General features: G+C 56.2%; 7 protein-coding genes across 7 annotated transcripts; 3 read left to right on the top strand and 4 right to left on the bottom strand.

Annotated features, from left to right (window-relative positions):
- Positions 1 to 80: 80 nt before the first annotated feature.
- On the bottom strand, positions 81 to 1327 carry P884DRAFT_299905 (phosphatidic acid phosphatase type 2/haloperoxidase; the record flags this gene model as incomplete). The annotated part of the gene is made up of 5 exons (XM_069444720.1): positions 81 to 89; positions 149 to 858; positions 940 to 1045; positions 1114 to 1170; positions 1253 to 1327. 5 exons carry the CDS (start codon positions 1325 to 1327, stop codon positions 81 to 83), a joined length of 957 nt encoding a protein of 318 aa, XP_069297695.1.
- Positions 1328 to 2175: 848 nt separating this feature from the next.
- P884DRAFT_22249 (WD40-repeat-containing domain protein) lies at positions 2176 to 5548 on the bottom strand. Its single transcript, XM_069439527.1, has 2 exons — positions 5102 to 5548; positions 2176 to 5036 (listed from the first exon to the last, which is right to left on the bottom strand). The coding sequence occupies exons 1-2, from the start codon at positions 5405 to 5407 to the stop codon at positions 2388 to 2390; spliced, it is 2955 nt and encodes a 984-aa protein (XP_069297694.1). The 5' UTR covers positions 5408 to 5548; the 3' UTR covers positions 2176 to 2387.
- A 2400-nt stretch (positions 5549 to 7948) lies between these two features.
- Positions 7949 to 9946, top strand: P884DRAFT_307637 (uncharacterized protein; the record flags this gene model as incomplete). The annotated part of the gene is made up of 4 exons (XM_069445138.1): positions 7949 to 8005; positions 8649 to 8833; positions 8884 to 9295; positions 9350 to 9946. 4 exons carry the CDS (start codon positions 7949 to 7951, stop codon positions 9944 to 9946), a joined length of 1251 nt encoding a protein of 416 aa, XP_069297693.1.
- Positions 9947 to 10874: 928 nt separating this feature from the next.
- P884DRAFT_329806 (uncharacterized protein) lies at positions 10875 to 12482 on the bottom strand. The gene is made up of 3 exons (XM_069445652.1): positions 12315 to 12482; positions 11983 to 12241; positions 10875 to 11918 (listed from the first exon to the last, which is right to left on the bottom strand). Exons 1-3 carry the CDS (start codon positions 12326 to 12328, stop codon positions 11115 to 11117), a joined length of 1077 nt encoding a protein of 358 aa, XP_069297692.1. The 5' UTR covers positions 12329 to 12482; the 3' UTR covers positions 10875 to 11114.
- Positions 12483 to 12904: 422 nt separating this feature from the next.
- On the top strand, positions 12905 to 15274 carry P884DRAFT_224101 (general substrate transporter). Its single transcript, XM_069439584.1, has 5 exons — positions 12905 to 13398; positions 13478 to 13649; positions 13723 to 14359; positions 14450 to 14546; positions 14605 to 15274. Exons 1-5 carry the CDS (start codon positions 13207 to 13209, stop codon positions 15109 to 15111), a joined length of 1605 nt encoding a protein of 534 aa, XP_069297691.1. The 5' UTR covers positions 12905 to 13206; the 3' UTR covers positions 15112 to 15274.
- Positions 15275 to 15688: 414 nt separating this feature from the next.
- P884DRAFT_200294 (uncharacterized protein) lies at positions 15689 to 17521 on the top strand (the record flags this gene model as incomplete). The annotated part of the gene is made up of 3 exons (XM_069438285.1): positions 15689 to 15741; positions 15810 to 16802; positions 16876 to 17521. The coding sequence occupies 3 exons, from the start codon at positions 15689 to 15691 to the stop codon at positions 17519 to 17521; spliced, it is 1692 nt and encodes a 563-aa protein (XP_069297690.1).
- A 431-nt stretch (positions 17522 to 17952) lies between these two features.
- P884DRAFT_243658 (enolase C-terminal domain-like protein) lies at positions 17953 to 19760 on the bottom strand (the record flags this gene model as incomplete). The annotated part of the gene is made up of 4 exons (XM_069440331.1): positions 17953 to 18473; positions 18640 to 18709; positions 18802 to 19407; positions 19575 to 19760. The coding sequence occupies 4 exons, from the start codon at positions 19758 to 19760 to the stop codon at positions 17953 to 17955; spliced, it is 1383 nt and encodes a 460-aa protein (XP_069297689.1).
- Between the last annotated feature and the right edge of the window lie 1182 nt (positions 19761 to 20942).

Genomic DNA, 20942 nt, shown 5'->3' with positions numbered 1-20942 from the left:
CAGCCAAGAACCCGTTCCAGCCGTTAGCCGGTGTGACCACTGAAAGAAAACCCGACGAAATGAACGGACCACACACGCGATCAATCGATCTGCAGATAAGGTCAGCGCTTCACCTCATATTAGATAAGACCCCCAAGTCAATACGTACATTTCTGCCCTGGCCCAGACCCTCTTCCTCGTCCCTCACCCTCCCATACCCGCTCCTCCCAACAACATCCTGCGCTCCCAGCGGTCCTGCATACGGCTCCTCACACCGCCAGCTCCCCAATCTCGGCCAATACCGCCTATAACTCCAATACGCCGCCGTCCAGCCCAGTAACCCACCGACGCACACATCGTACACATCGTGCCGGTAGTCTTGGCACCGACTGATAGCGATCATGGTGGCCCCCAAGAGGGGGGCGCCACACAGAAGCGCGCGTAACAGGTCGCCCCTGACCAGCTTCTCGACCTTGTCCCCAGCGCTCGCGCCGCCGCCGCCGCCGTGCGCAAAGATGCGCATCTGCCCCGCCAGGAACAGGCTCAGGTACCCCAGCCCGGCGAAGGCGAAGGAGCTGTGGCCCGAGGGGAACGAGCGCCAGCCGTCGTGCAGGGTGTGATGGTCCGTCTGGGTGCACACGTCGATGGTGACGAGCACGTCGCGCGGCGTGTCCGGCCGCGGCACGCACCGCGCGAGCAGGTCCGGCCGCGGGCGGCCGACGGCGTTCTTGATGACGTCGGTGAGGAAGGAGGCCAGGATCAGGGAGATGGCCAGGCCGAGGACGGTGACGTGGTGCTTGTGTGGCGGCGCGTGAGTGGCGAGGTTGGCGAGAATGAGGACGCCCAGGGGGAGGAAGAGAGCGTAGACGAAGTCATGGACTATATATTTGTAGCAAGGATGTTGTTAGTCGCGTGTGAGATGGGGAGGGTCGGCAGGAGGGAACAGGGTCGTGGGCCTACGGAGCGGAACGCGTTCGACCTCGGCATGGGGAAAGGAGATGCGTAGGTCGTTGAGCGAAAACATGCGATGGAAGGGCTCGACGAAGAATTGAAGCTGTTCACGGCCCTGGGTTAGGTCGTCCTGACAGAAAGGGGAGAATCTAACACTAGCAAGCTTAAACCTAGGGCACGCACCAGCAAGTACCCGACCAGCAGAAGTACGAAACCGATATGGTCAGAGGCATAGGTTCTCTGCAACCATGACAAAGTCAGCCTGACAGCACGTCACCATATTTACTTATGTAAGGTAATTGAGCCCAGTGCTCTCCCCTACCTGCCAGAATCTCGAGAAGGACCCCACGATGCCGCCGCTCGGGTCTACGCCCGAGGTGGGCCTTGGAGGTGCCATGGCGATCAGTCACCGCCGTCGAATTGCTTTGACTAAAGTGTGCAGCATTGAGAGGGGTTGTGCGTTAAGGACGGAGAGTGTGGGTGAGTTGCTGAGACAGGTCAGTTGCGGTGTCCTCGTGTAATTATTCTGGCAGAGGAGCTAATTTACCTGGCCAACATGCAGGGGCCCAAGGCTTCTCCGGTCTTGGCATTAGTGAACCAGCAGGGGATTGGCAGGGGCTGTCAGCCTCTCCTCCATCAAGCTGAACATGGAGCGAAGTCCGAACCCAAGATCGATAAACGGTTCCACACCGATTCTTTGGTATTTCAGCGAAGTGACAGGCCGGAGAAACTAAATGGACGGTTTCAGACAAATCCACTGATAGATTGCAGTAACAGGCACGCGAAACCTGGCTTCAATAATACCTCAAGACATATTGACGAATATATAATGGCAAAGACACACAACACTACCTGAAAAGGGAGAGCTGGCTGTCTCCTTAGATCTTTCTTTGTTCAGAGCTCCCGCCTTCCTAGCCATGTCATCCCAATACCAATCAATTATCTCATGCATGCCACAACCTGAGCGCCTCCAAATGAAAAATGCCCGAAAAATAACACTGTGCACATACAGCCCGCCCAAGAATATACCCATGTTGCCTTGCCCTGCCTCGCTCACACCCCCTTCCCCAAAGCTGACAATGATGAACGTTGAATGATGTAGATGCTCAAAGCACACTCACCAAATTGTTACGGCTTCTTTTCATTTCAATGTCATTTCCCGTTCCTCCCATCATGTCCCCACGTAGCTTGCCCAAGAAAATTCGCGCAGTAATTCGTGCCCGTGATGGTCCCCTTGTGTGCGCCTCTAGCTGGAGCTCAATGCGCCAGACTTGGTGCTGAGCAACCCACACCCAGTGGTGGCTCAGGACTCCTCTGCAATTAGTCGCTGGACCTCGGCCTCGTTCAATAGTTTCCGCTTGCCCAGCTCCTCGGGTGGCTTGCCGTCACGGACAGCGCCAAAGTCGAGGATCTGCGAGCCATGTCAGTCATCAAAGCCTTTGTCCCATCCCCGCCAATCAACTCACCTCAACATATGTGAGACCATCGCGCTGCACAGCAGCCACACACCGACGATCGTCAAACTTGACCTGCCACACGCCAGCCAAGTCGGTCAGGAGGTCCTGGACACAATCGCCCGTAGCGACGTCCCACATCTTGACCGTCTTATCACTGCCAGAAATCACCTTTCGTCCGTCGTGCTGGAAACAAGTTATGGCTCCAGTGTGGGCTTCAAGAACTTTCCTGCACTTGCCCGTGTCAGGATCCCAAATCCGTAACGTGCTGTCGGCGGCGGCAGAGACCAGCTGGTCATCCCGCAGGTCCAACAGGCCGACCAGCATGCTGTGGCCTTCGAGCGTGTGCAGGCACGCTCCCGTGTTAAGATCCCAGATCTTGACCAGCGAGTCCATGGATCCCGAAATGCACCGGTTCCGCTTATGGTCAAGCACGACCGAGTAAACCTTCTGGACGTGGCCGTGCAGAACATGCAACTGCTCGCCAGTGCTGATACGCCAGACGCGTACTGTGCTGTCGTAACTGCCGGAAACAAGTGTGTCGCCATATGCGGAAATGGCGCGAACCGAGTGAGCATGGCCGGATAGAATACGAATGAAGTAAGGGCATTGGTCATCACTGGCAGGCGGACCAGTCTGAATGTATCGACGAGAACCAGCCTCTGGCAATCGCCAGACGCGAAGCTGGCTGTCCCGGGAGCCCGTGATGATGAGCGGCTTAGGAGGCATCATGACGGGCTTACCATCCTGGACTTTGCCGGTGTCAACCGGCATCACAATCTGCAAGCAGCGAACCGTGCTGGTGTGTCCGTAAAACGTCTGGGTGCAGATACCTTTCTGGATATCCCACACACGAACGGAACGGTCTGTGCTACCAGACACCAGCGTATTCCCCTCGTACTGAAGCGCCCAGACGCCGCCCTCGTGGCCCTCGAGCTTCGTACGTAGCTTTCCTGTTTTGGTGTCGTAGACATGAATCAAGGTATCGTCACTTCCCGTGATGATCTTGTCGTCGTCGAACTGGAGGCAGGTGATGACATGGCGTGGGTGAGCAGCAAAAGCAACATGACCTGGCTTCACTTTCCCGCTCATCCAGCTCCGCCGGAACATATAATGTCTCCGATAAAGCGACTTGAAAAGGTGAAGGTTTCGCAGACTCGGGAGGCCAAGCTGCGGGTCGGGAACAGCAATAGCCGCAGCGTTCGCAGCCGAGATTGGGCCTTCGGATTTGTGGGTCTTGGCCGGAGGCATGTTTCTATCCGCCTTCCCCTCCTGGGCGCTGACCCGGCGTTTGGCCCTCTCGGCGTTGATCTGGGTTGACCCACGCTTCCGCTTTGCGCTCCTCGTTCGTGGTAGGATCTCGGGTACCTCCGCCTTGGCAGCCGACCGGATGAGCTCATGCTCGCTGAATGTAAGCCGGCTTTGGTTGCTCAGGTCAACCTCGCATCCCTCGAACCCGACGGGGTCCTGCCATCCCCAACCCTCATTGATAGCTCTCTGGAGTTCCCCTGGTGGCAAACGGAAGCCATCGCGGTCAAACAACTCCTTCCACCCGGTCTCGTTGCTGTCGATAATGTGCCTCCAATGCTTAGACACCTGTGCTGCACGGCAAAGATCTCGGTGGTCCAAATAAGAGAGGACATGGAGGCTGAGCTCGAGTGGCAGTTGCTTGAGAAAATCGCACTTGAGGGCTGGGTTGACCACATCCGCTACAACGTGCAAGGTTTTGCGGGGACACCTGCGCAGAAACTGGTACATCATCCAGGTTTTGAGCTCGTTAGGCATGGCGTCAAAGCTATCCAGCATCGAACCTGGGTCGAGGTGGGGTCTCCGGTATGACCTAGACCGGGAAAGAGAGGCTCCGTATGGGGCTGGAGATAGATCCATTGCTCCTGGAACCTCGGTATCATCCGTCGCCTGGCTTTCGTCCATCCATTGTTGCCGGTCTGAACGCGTGACTTGTGTCGAGAATGAGGTCTCTTCGGCCTCCTCGGCTTCGTTGTCGGCTTGGGTAGGCTGCACTTGAGTGGCTGCCAACGTAGGCGAAAGCCTGGGACTAGGCAAGCTAACGTCCTGGGCAGCCACCGTGCTGAGGCTTCTCCTCGGGGGAGGGTCGCTGGCATGGGCCGGGAGAGAATCGTCTGCGTCATCGAATGGCGGAAGCTCCGGGTCCGTGATGGGAGGGGTAGCGACGTTGCTGAACGTTTGCGACTCGCTGTCTGCAAGGCTATCAACATCATAAACAGAGGTGGACTGGCTAGTTCCCGAGTCCGCCACATCCGCTGGGAAGGACCTCAGCCTCGCAGCTCGCTCTAAGCGACCGGTGGCAAGCTCAGAGGTACTAGGAGTTGCCAAGTAACCTGATGAGTGACGAAGTACCCTCGCCGCATCCCGACTATAGCTACGAGACACGGCATGACGCAGTTTATCGGAAGCGGTATGTGGTATGCTCGGAGGCTTCGTTGCCAGCCGTGAGCTTCTCGTGGGCATCGGTGTCTGATTAGGCGAAACGCCCCTCGTTGATCTTCTCGACCTTCCTTGGTATGGTTCCAACTGTTCATTGAGACGATGCGACGATGTAGAAATTGGACTGTCAACACCAGGCTCGCGCTTGATTTCGCCAGTATAATCGATGCTCTGAGACCGCCGAACCTTAACACAACTAGGTCAGCAAAATACGCTCAGCCAACTCCAGATGGACAGAGGAGCTCGCCCACCTGAGGATCTGAAATCTCGTTCTTCCAGCTATGGGTCTCGTAGTCATCAAGATCAAAGGTAAACTTTCGCAGCTCGGGCGGAGTCGGTTTTGCGGCAAGCGGATATTCTTTGGAGTCGAGCGAGAGTACATCTCGTGGTTCGCGGAGAAACAGTGGCGGGTAGGACCGCTTTGTTGTGGTCGTGGTTGTCACTGTCTTTGTCTCGATACACTCGTCCGCGAATTGCATCATTCGTGTTAACGTTGCCTCGTCCTCGTGCCAGGTCATGGAGACCTTGTGGCTTGATCTTGGCCGGTGGGGTTCCATGGTGTTGTGTGTAACGGCGCTGGGGAAGGATGTCGAACGAATCGTACGCTACGCGGGCAAGTATACGAAAGCTGCAAAGGAAATGAAAACTCGTGTGGCCTCGATGAGCTTGCCTCGGAACGAGGATTAAGAATCGAGTCGGGTGCTCCTCGTAATATCGGCGGGACAGCGAGACTTCCAGTCCAACGCGTACCGAACACGGAGGAGTCGTTCTTCAACGCGTGTCGCCCGAAATAATCCTCCACCTGTAACCAGTGGTCAAGAAACTCAAATTCTTGGCCTCATGTTCTTCTGTTCATGTCAGAAGAGTCGATGTTTGAAGGCGCACGGCAAGGGAGGAGGAGGTCGGAGAACGGCGTCTGAAGAAGAAATGGGGCGTGCTGCCTTCAGCGGAAATCGCGAAAATGCTGGTGTTCGGCGAGTTTCTCTTCGCGTCGCGCTGCCTGTAGCCTCAAACAGATCGCGGGGATTGGGACCAAAGGTGATGAGATGGCGGGCAGACAAAGTAGAGTTGAGCCGTTGGCTCCTGCCTTGCTGAGGTAAGGTGACGAGACGCCGTGTGCTCGATCAGGAGTCAGCACGAGAGGCGAGACCCAACTTGGCACGGCTCCGCTCGATTTTCAGCGTCCGTGCCACCCATCGCCCCTGCCAATCCGGACAAACATGGGACACCCGTGAACGGCCATGGAATGGGCCATGAAGACCAAATACAAGAAAAACTACTATGGCGTGTCATGACAGCTTGCCGAATACTGATACTTCACTTCCTACCATGCCTAACAAGGTTTGTGCTCAAGAGACAAGCATCAGCGAGGCACGACATTATCTTCATAGAATGCCCAGTTCTCCTGCAGTATTTTCTGTCCGGGTCTTCCATTTTTGGGCAAGTTCCGGCCCGCCGAGCGAACCAGCCACCAGCGGCATCAGACACTACCACAGTAACTCGTGTGGAAGTCGAGATGCCGAAGCCGCTTGTTTCTTCATAACTAATGTTGAAGGTTGACGCCGTCGTCCCTGTTGAACCGCGAGCCAAGGATGTAGCTGTAACGGAATACACAATATTTAGGAAATTTGGGAACTGTTAGCGTCATGACTTCAAGAGGGCGCGGTGAAATCAGCCTGGCACGAGATCCAGGGTCGTCACCAACGCAAACAACCTCCAAAGAGGTATCCACTCTTCCGTTGTTGTCTGTATGTGGTATGTATACCGCAGCGTACCTTTCTACATAAGGTACCTAAAGTAACTCCGTATGTACAGGCCTCTAGACACTTGGCAGCAGGAAGCAGGAGGGAATGGGCTCGGCACAGTTCTGTTTGTCAGGTTACAGCCACAAAAACGAACGAAACATGCAATGAACATTGCCTTTTAGTAACCGTCGAGATCGCTAAGAATGTTTGAAGTATTGCGTTCTAGAATCCTTTCCTTTTTTTTTTCTAGAATCGAGAGGAAGTACTCCGTGCCTTCCTAACAGACTGTTTCGAAGGATGGCACCTGTACTTGGGAATTGTGGTACCAAAGTCTCCCCAAACCTTAACTGGTGCCAGGGGCCACCGGGTGAGGGGACAGGCTACGGAGTACGGATAGTGCATTGATCATTCTCAGAGTGGGGCTGCGGGTCCGAGTTTTCGCCCCTGTCTCGAGTTTTTCTAGTGTAATCCGTAATTCGTGCCAATAATCGCGTCCGCCAAGCCAAACAGATATACTTGGATATGCCTTGCGTTACAGATGTTCAGCAAGAGTGCTCGTAGCTAGCAAGAGATCTCAAGGTCTGGTATCCGAATTCCTGAGCGAGTAAATCCCATACCTGAATGTCGGCGTCTGGCGGCAGGGGTGAAAAAGCCCCTTTAAATATAATTAAACTGTTACCTCGGTCACTCATCTCTCCTACTACGTAGTTTTACACGTTCCGGCCTGGTTAATTGTCTCCTTTCTCCCGGCATAGTTTTTCTTCTGTTCCTGATTCAGTCCCAAAGAACTTTGAAATAACAGACATCCACTTGTTACGGGAATCCCCGGCTGTCTAAGGCGATGCCTCGGCGCTATGATAGGCTCACACTCAACAACTCAATAGATTTGTTCTCTAGGATTCGGGCGACAGGAACGAATCTTTGTCTATGTTAGAGAAAAACAGTCTTTATTAGATTAAGTGTTTTCAATACAGAGAGCTATTCAGGATCCCAAACTAGAATAAATCGACAGATGTTGCGATCACTTTGGCTGGGGAATTATCGTTCCTGCCTCAGGTTCTTTGGCGCATCATTCCAGCCCTGCTTCTGCTCTTTCCAATTTCTTTCCAAAACACGACCCAAAGACCTAGCAATCGCGGCTTAGACTACCAAACAACTTTGGCTATTTCGATTTATCTCGTTACCCGCACAACTTGTGCCTCAGACAACTCAAATTGACGCACTCCACGATAAGACACCAGATCGAGCAATATCCTAACATCCGTATCTTCACACCCAGGATCCTGTGTTATTCTTTCAACTCATTCTTCACATGCTGTGTTTCCAATGGCTGACCTGGGCAAAGAAAATGACATGGGCTGCCAGAGAAAGCGCGACTTTGAGCGCTGCAAAGTCATTTTCGGTGCAGCTGTGAGTTCACCACCAATTATAGTTGAGTGCTTCATCTAAGTCTCCATTTGTAGGCAAGCCAGATCCTGTACACCAGGTAAGCTAGACCCTGGTCGAGGAAGCTGAACTGATTCTCAGTGCTGCTAGGCTTGCTTTTCCCCCGGAGTGTTTCCAGCTGTTGCCGCTCGACGGTGTTGCGTCCCGCCCGTTCGAAGACATCATTACATCTGGGTCTGAAATTCAAGTTTATAATATAGAACAGCTGAGAGACAAAAACAACACGGTATTCTTTCGGAAATGCAGAAATTATGGTCTCGATCGCTTCCTGGGCATCATGGTATGAGCCGACCGTTCCTCCTTGCATGCCTGGGCTGACGCAGCGTATTCTCAGACGGCGGACATCTTTCCCCTTATTGAGACCGAGAACCTAGTCAAATTCCGGATATACTTCCTACAAGCCAAACGATGGACTGAAAACTGCTTGTTAGAGGCTTTCACCTTCGTTTTCAGATATGGCGAAGGCGGCAGATACGGTCTTGATATTTGGAGGGCTGGAACTGGAATGCAACACGTCGCAGGCACCGAGTCAGACCTGTGGCAGTTAGGAGACTATCTTAGAAGACTGCCGCGTTGGACAAGTGCTGCTCCGCTATCCACCTCAGAGGTGCATCGATTGCTGACAACGGCAGGAACAGAGCCTGTGCAGTGGACGTTGGCGTTCCACGCTACCGAACAACCTGTCGACCCTTTCATCGGAATTTGGAATTTCGGCCGTGGCGAGTTTGAAGACGCCAACCTCAATCTGCAACAACGGGATGGATATGAATATGCAAGGATTTCTCGCCTGGAGTTCGTGGGATCCCAATAAAATGGCTGCTGTAATTGACTGACTGGGCTAGGATCATGCCGCTCTCTCTGGCGGAAAATGAAGAACACGATCCTAAGACGAGCCCGAGGCCCAAATTAGAGCTTGTCGACCAGGTTCCGGACACGATATTCTCAATCTCCCAAACAATTTCTCGGACAGCAAAGACCATGATGGAACAGGAAATCGCACCGACTCAAGAGACAGATAACAATAGCAAACACTCTAAACCTGGGCCTCGGCGAGCAGCAGCTGTACAACTCTCTCCGCCTCTCACTATCGCATCAAAGAGGGACCACTCAAAGAGCGCCAAGATAGAAAAAGTCCACGGGTCGGAAATGACTCCCAACAAGAAGGGCCATAGCACCTCTCCGAGCACCGAGGATTCATGTAGGTCCATTCCACCCAAGCGTCTCGGGACCAAAAGGAAGCCTAAGCGGCCATTGGTATGTACTCTATTCCTGAGCAAACAGGCAGTGTATAACCCTGACATGCGAAAGCAATTGTTCGAAGACGTTACTTCGAGTCTGCCCCCGACGCAGGTCATTGGGGAGAGCCAATCCCTGGGCCAGAGAAGTCAGACATGGAACCACCGTCAAAGTGCCGATGAACCAACAACGCAGGACTGGCTGGTCGAGGTGATACCAGGGTCAGTCTCACCTGAGCCTTTGAGAATTTTTGACGGTATTTCATTGTCCCCGGAAGCGCTCTCGGATGCCCAGACCTTGCCTGGCGTTGATCTACTCCGGCATGATGTTCCTTCTCCCAACATCGCGTACCAACTCCGTTTAGGGTCATCAACAAACGATGGGGCCTTAATACGCCTAGAACCACCACCCAGTGTAACAAATGGTCAAAACTGTATGAGCCAAGGTGAGCTCAGAGCATCAGCCTCCGCAAAGCTACTCGATATTACCATTAGTGATGACGAACAGGACTTGAGAATGGTCGCGGTGGAGGAGCATCATGCGCTGTCTCATACAGCAGCTGAGGAAGGCGAGGGGCTCGATATCAGCTACAACTTCTCACCGCATACCGTTTCCCGACGAGCATCACTGTTTCAAGACATCCCCAACAGCAGTGAGGACGAAGAGTGACGGGAATCTGGACGGATGATGCCTGAACTGAGTTAATTATTGCACGGTTGCTCGGGTGATTTATCGCTGGTCTTCAGCTAGGTTGTCACGACAAATGTAATTACATGCAACACCAAGATAGCTTCTGATTCTTGAATGCTAAATCAAGAGCCATCTCGCTTTATTACCTTGCATTGCAGCTTCAACCAAGCGACTTACTGCGAGCTACCCGTCATAAGAAGTGAGGTTGTCGCGTCAGGCGTATTAGGTATCAAAGGGTCCGGCTCCTTGCCAGTTACTTAGCGTGTTGTGACATCCGTGGAGATCCGACATGTGATTGCTATACCATGAGCAGATCGCCATGGCGCACAACTTCTTACTTCAAGATCTCACAATCGAGCAGGCTTGACATCTGATTGCTTAGGGACGCTTGGCGTTCACCAGAATCTGCCTTGACTTGCCCAAAAAGCCTCCCACATGTAGGGCGTGGGATAACTGACTGGATGGAAAATCATTATTTTCTTTTCCTGGCGCGCAGGGCACACCAACGCAACGGTTGACTAGTTGCAAGAGACGGCTTGGATGGGCAAGACGGGACTCGTCATGGTGGTCTGAAAGTTTTGTTCTAGCCATGGCCCTCCCTGTCAACGCAGTTCGTACCTTTTTCTTTAGCAAAACCAATCAGTGGCGTTGAAGAAAATATAGCCAGGATTGATGGGCCTGCTGCGTGTTATTGCTGCCCTAATTAGCTGCCATCACGCCGCAGCAGGCAAATCTTAAAGTTGTCGTCGAAGTTATCAGGCGACATGTGAGTTTACTTTTTTGAACTTACACTACGAAGTAATACTCCGTAATTGCGACTTTGGTTCAGTACTCCAACGGTCTTTGATCCTTCATGGCCAGGGACCGGACCCTTGGTTCCCCCACCCCCACCCCCCATCCCCCCTGCCAGGCTTCTTAGTCCCCCCTGAAATCCTAATGCAATGAACAGGAGAGCGAAGAGGTCAGACGTACGGAGCATGTGGTGCCCCATGTCTCTTGGAAGGACGCATTCAATCGTTGATAAAGACCAACGTGTCTGAGGACCGGTATCACACGCGCAAGACCATTGTCATATGAACAGTGGCCTGCCAGTTCCTGATAAGGCACGGAGCTTGACGATTGCAGGATCCAATGGCCGAGAGTGAAGTCATGTCAGCCCTGACCCCTTCATGGTGGCAGCCTGCGCCACCAGTTCGGCGACGGTCTGCCTAAAGCGTCGATACTCGAGGCCCAGCTCCCTGGCCGCCGTCTCCCCATCCACCCCGTGACTCTCGTCGACGACCTGTTCCTCCGTCGACACCCGGCCCTTGGCCCACTCGAACTCCTCTTCCACGATGCGCGCCGCGAGCGCATACGTGAACCGCTCCGGCGCCGCCGGCAGGAACCGCTTCCCGCCCGCCTCGGGGCGGAGGAGCGCCTCGACGTGCGCCTTGGCCACGTCGCGCACGTCCACCCAGAAGGGCACCCGCGCGACCGGCAGCGGCCGCGTCCCGCTCGCCACCTTCCACAGCATCGCGTTCGACTCGTTCAGCTGCTCCACGCTCTCGACGGGGTGCGCGACCGGCCCGAACGTCATGGGCGGGCACAGAGTCACGAGGTCGAACCCGCCGCCGCCGCCGCCGCCGCCGTGCTCGCGCACAAAGTCCCAGGCGGCCAGCTCGGCGAACTTCTTGCTGCCGCGGTAGGCGACGACGGCGCTGGTGGACGGGTCGGCCGCCTCGGCGTAGCTGAGCGGGTTCCAGTCCGAGGCCGTGTAGGTGAAATACGGCGGGGCCTTGCGGGAGGCGTCCATGACGGCGGCGAAGGAGGAGGTGAGGACGACGCGGCGGATGGTGCGCCTGTTATTGGGGTCTCGGTTGGCGGCGGCGGCGGCGGCGAGGAGAGCGCGGACGCCGTTGATGGCTGGGAGGATGAGTTCGGTTTCGTTGTTTGTCGTGTTGTAGGTCAAGGGCTGCGAGCAAGGGCCGTTAGTGTCATTGACCGAACCGGGGGATGGAGGGGCATCAATTCCATACGCTCGCTGTGTGGATGATGCCATCGACCCCCTTGACGGCTTCGTCAAAGATGCTCAACTGCTCGTTGTTGTTCATCTGGTCAAAATCACTGATCTGAACAAAGTCGAGCTTTCCGGCGTACTGCGGTCGAGCCTTCATCATGGCTTCGCCTTTGGCCATCGACCTCGTCGCGCCGCGAACCCTGATACCCCGGCTGAGGAGCTGGTCGACAACGTGCGCACCGATGAAGCCGGTCGCACCGGTGACGAGGACATATTCTCTGTCCAACGAGTCAGTATAGATACTCTGTAGGCATAACGACGGAGCGAGCAGCGAATGATCCTCTGACGTACGGTGAAGTTGTCATGATGTGCGAGCAGTTGTCGTGTTACCCTGCTACCCTATGTCTCGTCTAATTAAGGCGCAAACCAAAGTTGATTTTTGTTTGGATTCGGATCCAGTTGGAATATCAATCTCGTTCTTCTACTAGCAACAAAATGGTCAATTTTGCTGGTACACAAACTTCACCACCGTTGTGCCTCTGGGCTGCGACGCCTCGAGCACAAATGGGAGCCACTGCCGTTCGTTCATGGTCACGGAGCTTAGTAAATCAAAAAGCCGACTCTGGGAATGCTCCCTCGTAATCCGTTCAACGGTTCGAACTGTGCCGCTTCCCCGCGCCGAAACAGGGAACCGGTTTCGGTGGCGGAATTGCTGCCGCCTACACCCGCACCGGACATCGCTACCCGGCGCTAACGTTATCTCTGGACAGGGGTCTTGGGGTCTCTCATTCACCAAGTTATTCACAAGACGGCCTAATAGCTAATGCAACATATGCTGTGCACAAGAAGACTGGATAACACACACTAATGCATCCGCCGACCCACATAGCTCCCGCTTCCCCATGGGGAGAGCCATTCGCCCAAACTCCACCGCTCCACGAGGCTCACCAACCGAAGCTGGACCCGTCTCCGGATAGCGCGTAGTGTTAGTGAGCTCTGGGAATCGGCATCACGGACACGGGGGAGCTAGTGGTCGCGCCGTCAGATGCGAAGACCAACAGAGCCGTCGACGCGCTTGATCAGACTCGGTTGCCGGCCGCACTTGGTTTCGACTCTCTAGTCAGTCAGGCCTATATGAACGCGCCCTCTCCTCCTTTTCCTGCTTCTCAATTCATTTCTCAGAGTCCGAAGCCGCGCGTTCGTCCCTATCCCGTTTGTGGCAGTGCCGGCCATAGCAATCAAGATGGGCTTCTTTGACGGCCTGAGTGGCAACTGGCTGATCGCCTGCATCACCGTTGTCAACGCGACCTCCATGGCATGGTTTGGATACGATCAGGGCGTCTTCTCGGGCGTGTTGATCTCATCCGACTTCAAGCACTGGTTTCCCGAGACCAACAAAGCCAACATCTCTGGCATCACCTCCAGCTGCTTCTCGGTATGGTGTCTTCCCAGCAGAGAGAAGCGGAGCGAGAACGCGAGCTGACGAAAGCTACGTTGTATTTTGTACATGACAGCTTGGCGCTTTTTGCGGAGCCATCTTCGCCTTCACCCTCGGCGACAAGCTCGGCCGCAAAAAGACGATCGCACTCGGCCTCCTCTGCAATGTCGTCGGCGCTATCCTCCAGATCGTGGCGTGGCACCTGCCGCAGATGATAATTGGCCGCGTGATCAACGGGTTTGGCATGGGTAGGTTATTCCCGAGTACCTGCTGGGCCTCGCGCGGAGTGCCCCGATGTTTGCTGACCTCTCATTCTCCCAGGCCTCACCTCCTCCACGTGTCCCGTCTACCAAGCCGAGTGCTCCCGCCCGGGAGTTCGCGGCAAGTTGGTCGTGGTGCAGAGCGTGTGCAACACGGCGGCCTTCTGTCTCTCCAACTGGATGAACTACGGTCTCTACTTCTCGGGCGGCGCTCTGCAGTGGCGCTTCCCGCTTGGCTTCCAGCTCATCTTCCCCGCGGTCGTGTCCATCGCCCTCCTGTTCGTCCCCGAGTCGCCCCGTTGGCTGCTCCTGCGGAACCGGCACGATGAGGCCCTCGCGGTGATCGCCCGGCTTGAGGGGAAGGACGCGACCATTCGCGACGACAAGGTGACGGCCGAGTACCTCTCGATCCGCACAGCGCTGCAGCACGAGCGCCAGGACCGGCCGCCGTTCAGCGACGTCATCCGGTTCAGAGACAGGCAGCAGAACCTGCGCCGGCTGCTCCTGTCGTGCGGCACACAGTTCATGCAGCAGTTCTCGGGCGTCAACGCGCTGGGGTACTATCTGCCGACCCTTCTGCAGCAAAGTGTCGGCTTCGACGAGCAGATGTCGCGGTTGATGACGGGAGTGAATGGCACCATTTACTTTGGCGCAGCCCTGTGCTGCATCCTGATTATTGACCGGTTCGGGCGGAGAAAGTGAGTTGTCCCCCATCTTGTTATTCGGTTATTTATTATACTTCTCCCTCGTCACCTTGCGTGAAGCAATGGCTGACTCGGCTGCTGCAGGATGATGCTCTACGGTGCCAGCACCATGGGTGCCTGCTATCTTGTCGCGGCCATGTGCCTTCGAGCTGGGCAGGTCGGGCAAGCGGACAAAAAACAGGTAAGGACTCGAGAGTCTAAGCTCTGGTTCCCAGCTGCCTGTTGACTGGCAGATATAGATGGGCAACGCTACGACGGCCATGTTCTTCCTCTACTACTTCTTCTACGGCACCAGCTTCGCCAAGGTGCCCTGGGTGTACAACTCGGAGGTGAACTCGCTCGGGTGGCGCACTCGGGGCGCGGCGGCGGCGACGGCGACCAACTGGATGGGTGGCTTCATCGTGACGCAGTTCACCAAGGTGGGCGTCGACAACCTCAAGTGGGGATTCTACCTCATCTTTGCCGTCATCTGCTGGGCCTACTTCCCCGTCGTATACTTTCTGTACCCGGAGACCTCGCGGCGCACGCTCGAAGACATGGACGAGATTTTCATGTCGAATCCCGGGCCATTTGTGTTCCACAAGCGCGAACTGACGCAGCGCCGTCGGCCGCAGGCGTTCATCGACGCCGAGGCTCGTCGTATCGATGAGGGCGCGGCAGAGGAGGCCGGGACGCGCGTCCTGGACAAGCAGGCTCTCGAAAACGCTGCCGCGGCTCAGCACCAGGGTATCAGCAAGGAGGCTTGAGGACGTGATCGACTGGTGTTGGGTGAAGAACGCCTGATTTTTGCAAGGGGCCTGATCCGCTTTTCAATTATCTGATTCTGGAAGGGAGAATGAGCGACGGCTTTTGACCGAGGGAACGTTATTATTATCGAAATTGATGTGGTGATATTCTGGAAAAAAAAAATAGCTCCGCCACAAACAGAGAGAGAGAGACGAGTATTAGGAGCTGTGCTCCTTCCTAACGGTAAATCATCTCACCTGAGATTGAGTGCTCGTGTCGAGAGAAAATCAAAAAAAAGGGTGCGACTAGGGTAGTAGAAATTGAGGATTGGGTGAAACCTGGTTAACCATGCCTGAGGATAACGTTACGTAGTATGGCCGGACAGGGAGGGGAAGGGGACCAGGGTCGGGTGCTGTTCCCCTAGTGTATTCCGCGGTGGATGCGCAAGTTGTTTTTAGCGCCCTTCCCCCCCGGTGGAGCAACGAATCCAGAACCCACACTTTCCCACTTCTCGGTTCCTCCCGCCCTAGTTGTAGGCACCACGCGGGGAAAGCGGCCCGCTCACTGCGAGAGCAGCTTCGCATTCTCCTCCTCGCGATGAGCTTCCAACGGCGCCGAGTCGCACTAGCCTGCACGTACTGTCGCCACAGGTATCCCACATGGACTAGACCCTTGGTGGAACCGAGACGGCGGAACTTAGCCACTGACGAAAGCCAAGGAAGCGCCGGTGCGATGCCGGTCGACCATCGTGCCGAAGCTGCATCGAGGCCGACGTCGACTGCCACTACGATGACACGCCGTCGCAGCGCATCGACTCGAGCGGGGGCAGCCGCGAGATCATCGGGCGGCTGCAGGAGATTGAGACGATGCTGCAGCACCACCTGCCGGGCATCGCCGCTCTCGCCTCGGGGGTCCACGCCATCGCCTCGCAGTCGGCCGCCGGCGCCCTAGCGGCCACATCCCCGGCGAGCCAGGCGTCCACCCTGCAGGCCGCCCGGATCCTGTCCCACGACTTGGCCGGCGCCGGGTCCTCACAGTCACAGCAGTGGGCCTTGCCGCTGCCCATCGACTCGCAGCCGGACCTGAGCTCCGTCGCCGACGCGGAGCTCGCGCCTTTGACCATCCCCGTCGGCCACAAGACGTCCTCCAACTACCTGCTTCGCCTGCCTGCCACGATGCAGCTCATCGGCGAGTACCCGGCTGACCTGTTCTTCATGCTCGAATCCCGCAACTCGTTTCCTCCCGGGGCGCCCGTGCATCCCACTTCGCCCGTCAAACCCTTAAGCCCGGCCGAGCTGGACAAGGACGTCCTTGACTGCCTTGTCTCGGCCTTTTTTACGCAGGTGTACCAGTATCATCCCATTCTGGACAAGGCCGATTTCTCCCGGATTTATCATGCCTTTCACGAAAATTACTGTTCCCAGCCCTGGAGCATCGAATCGGTGCTGTGCCTTGTAGTCTTCGCCCTGGGCGCCGCCGCGCTCGCCCCTCCTGGTGCCCAGGGCTTCCAGACGTCACCACCAGGCATGTCCTACATGGAATCCGCGCTGCCGCTCTTGTTATCCATGTCGTCATGGGATGTAAACTACAGCCTGCTGCTGCCGCAAGCCCTGGTGCTGGCCAGTGTGTATTTCGCCTACATCATCCGTCCTCTACAGAGCTGGCGCTTGATATATTCCGCCTCTTCGCTCCTGCAATTCAAACTCTGCCGGTTAGGATTCCCCAGAGAGGTGCGACAAACTCGCTGTTCGGATTCATGGCTGACGCCGAAGCATATAACATAGGCTGTCCGCCCGAGCTGCGGACCCTGCTGCCAAGGAGATCATCCTCCGCATCTTCTGGTCCTGCTTCCTTGTCGAGTGCGACCGCTTGGCCGAGCTCGAGCTCCCTCAGAGCGGTCTCCAGCAGCTTATTGATCAGACAAGCCTTCCGAGCTTCGACGGCGTTGACTCGGCGCAGTCGACCGCCTACCTGGCCGAGATATCCATTCGCCGCCTGCTCAATCGCGTGCACCATACCTTGTACCCAAGGAAGCAGAACGTCCTCTCGCTGTCTTCTACCTCGCTCACTGCTGCCGACGACCTTTCGGCGGCCGAGATCGCGTCCGTCACTTCGGTATGCGAGGAGCTCCACCGACAGCTCAACTCGTGGTACGAATCCATTCCCGAGCCCTCTCGGCCTTCGCTCGGGACGGAACTTACGGGGAGTGACCGAGAGAGGGTCTTGCGGATCCGGTACTACGCGGCTAGACACATCATCCACCGCCCCTTTGTCCTCCACATCGTGACAAACAACCTGCAGCACGTGTCAAACTCGACCGTCCTGGAAAAGGCTAGCGTGTGTATCGAGAGCTGCCGGGCTTACCTCCACAACACGACCGAGATCCTACGCAGGCAGAGCCAGTACACATGGACATTTTCTCTGTCGTAAGGGAAACCTCCCTCTCGTGTTTTTCCCTCGATGCAATCGTAGCCGTAACTGACTTTTACGTCACCAGTTCACTAGGCGCTATCGTGGTTCTCACACTGGCATCCCGCAATCCCGCGCTTTCGCAATTTGTTCCTGACATTGACGAACTGCAGACGTTGGCAATCAACAACGTGAGACCATGGGCCTATCGCGGGTCGAGCATCGAGACGGTGCTCTCCATCATGGAGGAAATGCAGAGAAAGCAACGGCTCCTGTCGGTCTGCATCTAGAGTTGTGCACCACCACCACCAACAATAGCACCACCGAACTTGTGCACACAACAACGCCACAGGTACCTTAAGTAACGCGGTACCATCTAATATCATACCACTACCGACTAAAAAAAAAGAAGGGGGGGGGGGGGGAGGGGGGAAAAGGGGGGCACCGGGGGGCTACAGCTCGCCACCTGTTGGCTGCGCAATGATCTGCTGCCCAATCTCGCTCCGCCAGAAGCTGCCGTTGGGGTACGTGTACTTCTCGAGCGCCTCGTCCGTGTAGCCGATACTGTAGCCGGGCTCCAGCGGCGTGACGTAGTGGGCGTCGACGATGCGGGACGGGTGGCGCAGGTTCTCGCGGTGGCTATCGGCGAACTCGAGCATGGACTTCTTGCCGCTGACGGCGACGTAGTCGATCAGGCTCAGGTGCGACGTCAGCTCGGTCAGGCCCATGGCGCCGTTGTGCGGCACGCAGGGGACGTTAAACTTGAGCGCCATGAGCATGACGGCGAGGCACTCGTTGACGCTGCCGAGCCGGACCGCGTCGATCTGCGCCACGTCGGTCGCCTCGGCCTGGAGGAGCTGCTTGAAGGTGACGCGGTTCTGGGCCGCCTCGCCGGTGGCCACGCCCACCCCGTAGGGCTTAAGGGCCTTGCGGATGGCGGCATGGCCAAGAACATCGTCGGGATTTGTCGGTTCTGAAAAAGGGAGGGGAGGGGGAGAGAATGTCAGATCGGGTCCGGTAGACAAAGAAGAAAAGAGAGAATTGAAGGCGGGGGGGGGGGGGGGGGGGGGGGGGGCAAAGAAAAGGATTATAAAATAACACCATAACGGGAAACAAGACAGGGTAATCGAAGAACTTACCTTCGATAAATACGGGTTTAAACTCGACCAGTTGCTTCATGTACTCGATCGCCTCTGGCACGCTCCAGACCTAGTCTTTGTCAGCCTTTCTTCTTCTTATTCTGCGTTCTTTCTTTCTCTCTTTCTTTTCTCTCTTCAAAGCTCTCGAGGATTGCAACTCACCTGGTTTGCATCGATCATAATCTGATACCCGTTGTCATAACCCAGAACCTCTCTGACGGCGCGCAGTCGGTCGCGGTCGGCTTCGACGCTGGTGCCGACCTTGAACTTGAAGACGGTGAAGCCCTGGCTGATGGTCTCCTGCAGGACCTCGCGCATCTTGTCGCCGCTGAAGGCCAGCCAGCCGGGGCTCGTCGTGTAGGCGGGGACGGCCCGGTTGGCGAGGGCCTCCTGCAGGCGGGCCTCCTTGCCCTCCTGGGTGCGCCGGAGCATGGCGACGGCCTCGTCCGGGGTGAGGACGTCGGTGATGTAGCGGAAGTCGATGCAGCGCACCAGCTCCTCGGGCGTCATGTCGCACACGATGCGCCACACCGGCTTGCCCACGATCTTGCCCCAGAGGTCCCACACCGCGTTGAGCACCCCCGCCACCGCCAGGTGCGTCACCGACTTCTCGGGCCCGACCCACCGGTACTGCGAGTCCGACACCATGTACCGCCACGTTTTGCCCATGTCGCGCGTCAGCCGCTCCATCGTCTTGCCCACCACGCGCCGCGCGAAGACGTCGAGTGCCAGCGTGATCAGCTCGCTGCCGCGGCCGTTGCTAAAGGCCTGTGTTTGTTTTTTTTTAAAAATGATTTTGTTTAGTTTTGTGTTTTTGAATTTGTTTTCTCTCTCGTATAAAAACATCACGATTCACGTTTCCTCATGCTGCCGGGGGAGTGAGAGAGGAGGGGGGGAGGGGGGGAGACGCGGGTGTACTTGGGGTTTCGGCTTACGATACCCTCTCCGACGAGGTCTGGGTGGTTGGTCTTGAGGCGGACATACGGATGGGAGCCGTTGGTGCCGACGTGCATGGCGTCGGAGCCGACGCCATCTAGGCTGGTCGGGAAGCGGAGGTCGATGACTTCGAAGCCAACGATCTCGACATTTTCGACGGTGATGTCGTCGGAATTGGAACCCATGGCGGCTGTCGTATCTCTCTCTCTCTCTCTCTCTCTCTGTGTGTGTGTGTGTGTGTTTGTGTGTGCGTATGGATGGGGGGCTGGGATATTATAGAACGGAACTCGGGGGGAGGGGAGTTGGGGCCCGAATCCTGACTCGTCGGAGGGGGTGTCTGTTGGTGTCTGGTCTTTATTCACGTCACTATTATCACGGTCGGGCTCGGGTCGCGGTCACGGTCTAGGGGAGTGGGAGAGAAGCCACCGAACAGGAAGAAGTTCAACGGGCAGAAGGAGATTTTGTACACTGGGCCAGAGCACCGAGACGCCAAAAGTCTTCAAGGTGTCGACCGGGATCCGTTCTTGAACGTCCTGTTTCACTTAAAGAAATGGTCTGAATCCACCTCCATTGCCCTTGGTGGGCCTCTTGTTCTCTGCCGACCTGATGATCCCGTGGAGAGAAGGGAGGGGAAAGGGGGGTGTTATCAGTGTGTTCACGATCCGCAATCCGTACTAGCGCACCGCATCATCCCGCAGTTCCCGCCCTCCGCCCCCGGTAAACTATCCAGGCTCTTGGTAACTGGTAGGCCTGTGTACCAAGTACGTATGTACATACAGTGGTTACCAAGAAGCAACACGTGCCCGCATGGGGAGGTTGACCCCTCTCTCTTCTACATTGTAATGTGCGCGGCGGGCCGATAGGTTAGCGTGCTGCAGCGAGCCCGAAAAATTGTGGATCCCTGCCGCCTCCCCCCCTCGAACCGCGTGCCGCTTCTCCGCGTTCTCCAGCCCTCCATCCAACGAGGGGCATCCCACTACCGAGTACTCCTCTCCTGATTCTAGACTGCTAGCCTGGTCCCTTCTTTTATTTTTTTCCTAAATTTTTCCCTTGGTTTTTCTCTACCGTTCTGCTTTCGGGTCTCATGCTCGCGAAACTTGGCAAAGAAAAAGACTAGATGCCGAGACCTTCCGAGGGCGGCCGCGCCGGGCAGTGAGTGATCATGCTTAGCGCGCGCGGGGCATCGCCGGTCGTGGTGGGTGACTGTTTTTCCCAGTTGCGGAGACTAGATGGTGTCAATCAAGGTGGGATCCAGGACTTCGCGGAGGGGCTGAAGGATCAGTTCGCGCCAATGGGACGTCGTTGGAGCTATCACGCCTTTTGAGCTTGCGGCCGGTGGGCATGCTTTGCATTGTTGGGTGCGTATC

Source organism: Thermothelomyces heterothallicus, assembly GCF_042370625.1.
Source record: "Thermothelomyces heterothallicus CBS 202.75 unplaced genomic scaffold P884_scaffold_11, whole genome shotgun sequence".
Lineage (NCBI taxonomy): Eukaryota > Fungi > Ascomycota > Sordariomycetes > Sordariales > Chaetomiaceae > Thermothelomyces > Thermothelomyces heterothallicus.
This window is presented reverse-complemented; position numbering and strand designations above follow the sequence as displayed.

Bases quoted from the DNA above. Each gene is read 5' to 3' on its own strand.
- P884DRAFT_22249 (XM_069439527.1), bottom strand. From the start codon at position 5,407: ATGGAACCCCACCGGCCAAGATCAAGCCACAAGGTCTCCATGACCTGG. The intron at 5,037-5,101 runs GTGGGCGAGCTC...AGTTGTGTTAAG, and splicing joins ACGAGATTTCAGATCCTCAG to GTTCGGCGGTCTCAGAGCAT.
- P884DRAFT_224101 (XM_069439584.1), top strand. From the start codon at position 13,207: ATGGGCTTCTTTGACGGCCTGAGTGGCAACTGGCTGATCGCCTGCATC. The intron at 13,399-13,477 runs GTATGGTGTCTT...TGTACATGACAG, and splicing joins TCACCTCCAGCTGCTTCTCG to CTTGGCGCTTTTTGCGGAGC. The intron at 14,360-14,449 runs GTGAGTTGTCCC...CGGCTGCTGCAG, and splicing joins GACCGGTTCGGGCGGAGAAA to GATGATGCTCTACGGTGCCA.
- P884DRAFT_329806 (XM_069445652.1), bottom strand. The intron at 11,919-11,982 runs GTATGGAATTGA...CCTTGCTCGCAG, and splicing joins GCATCATCCACACAGCGAGC to CCCTTGACCTACAACACGAC.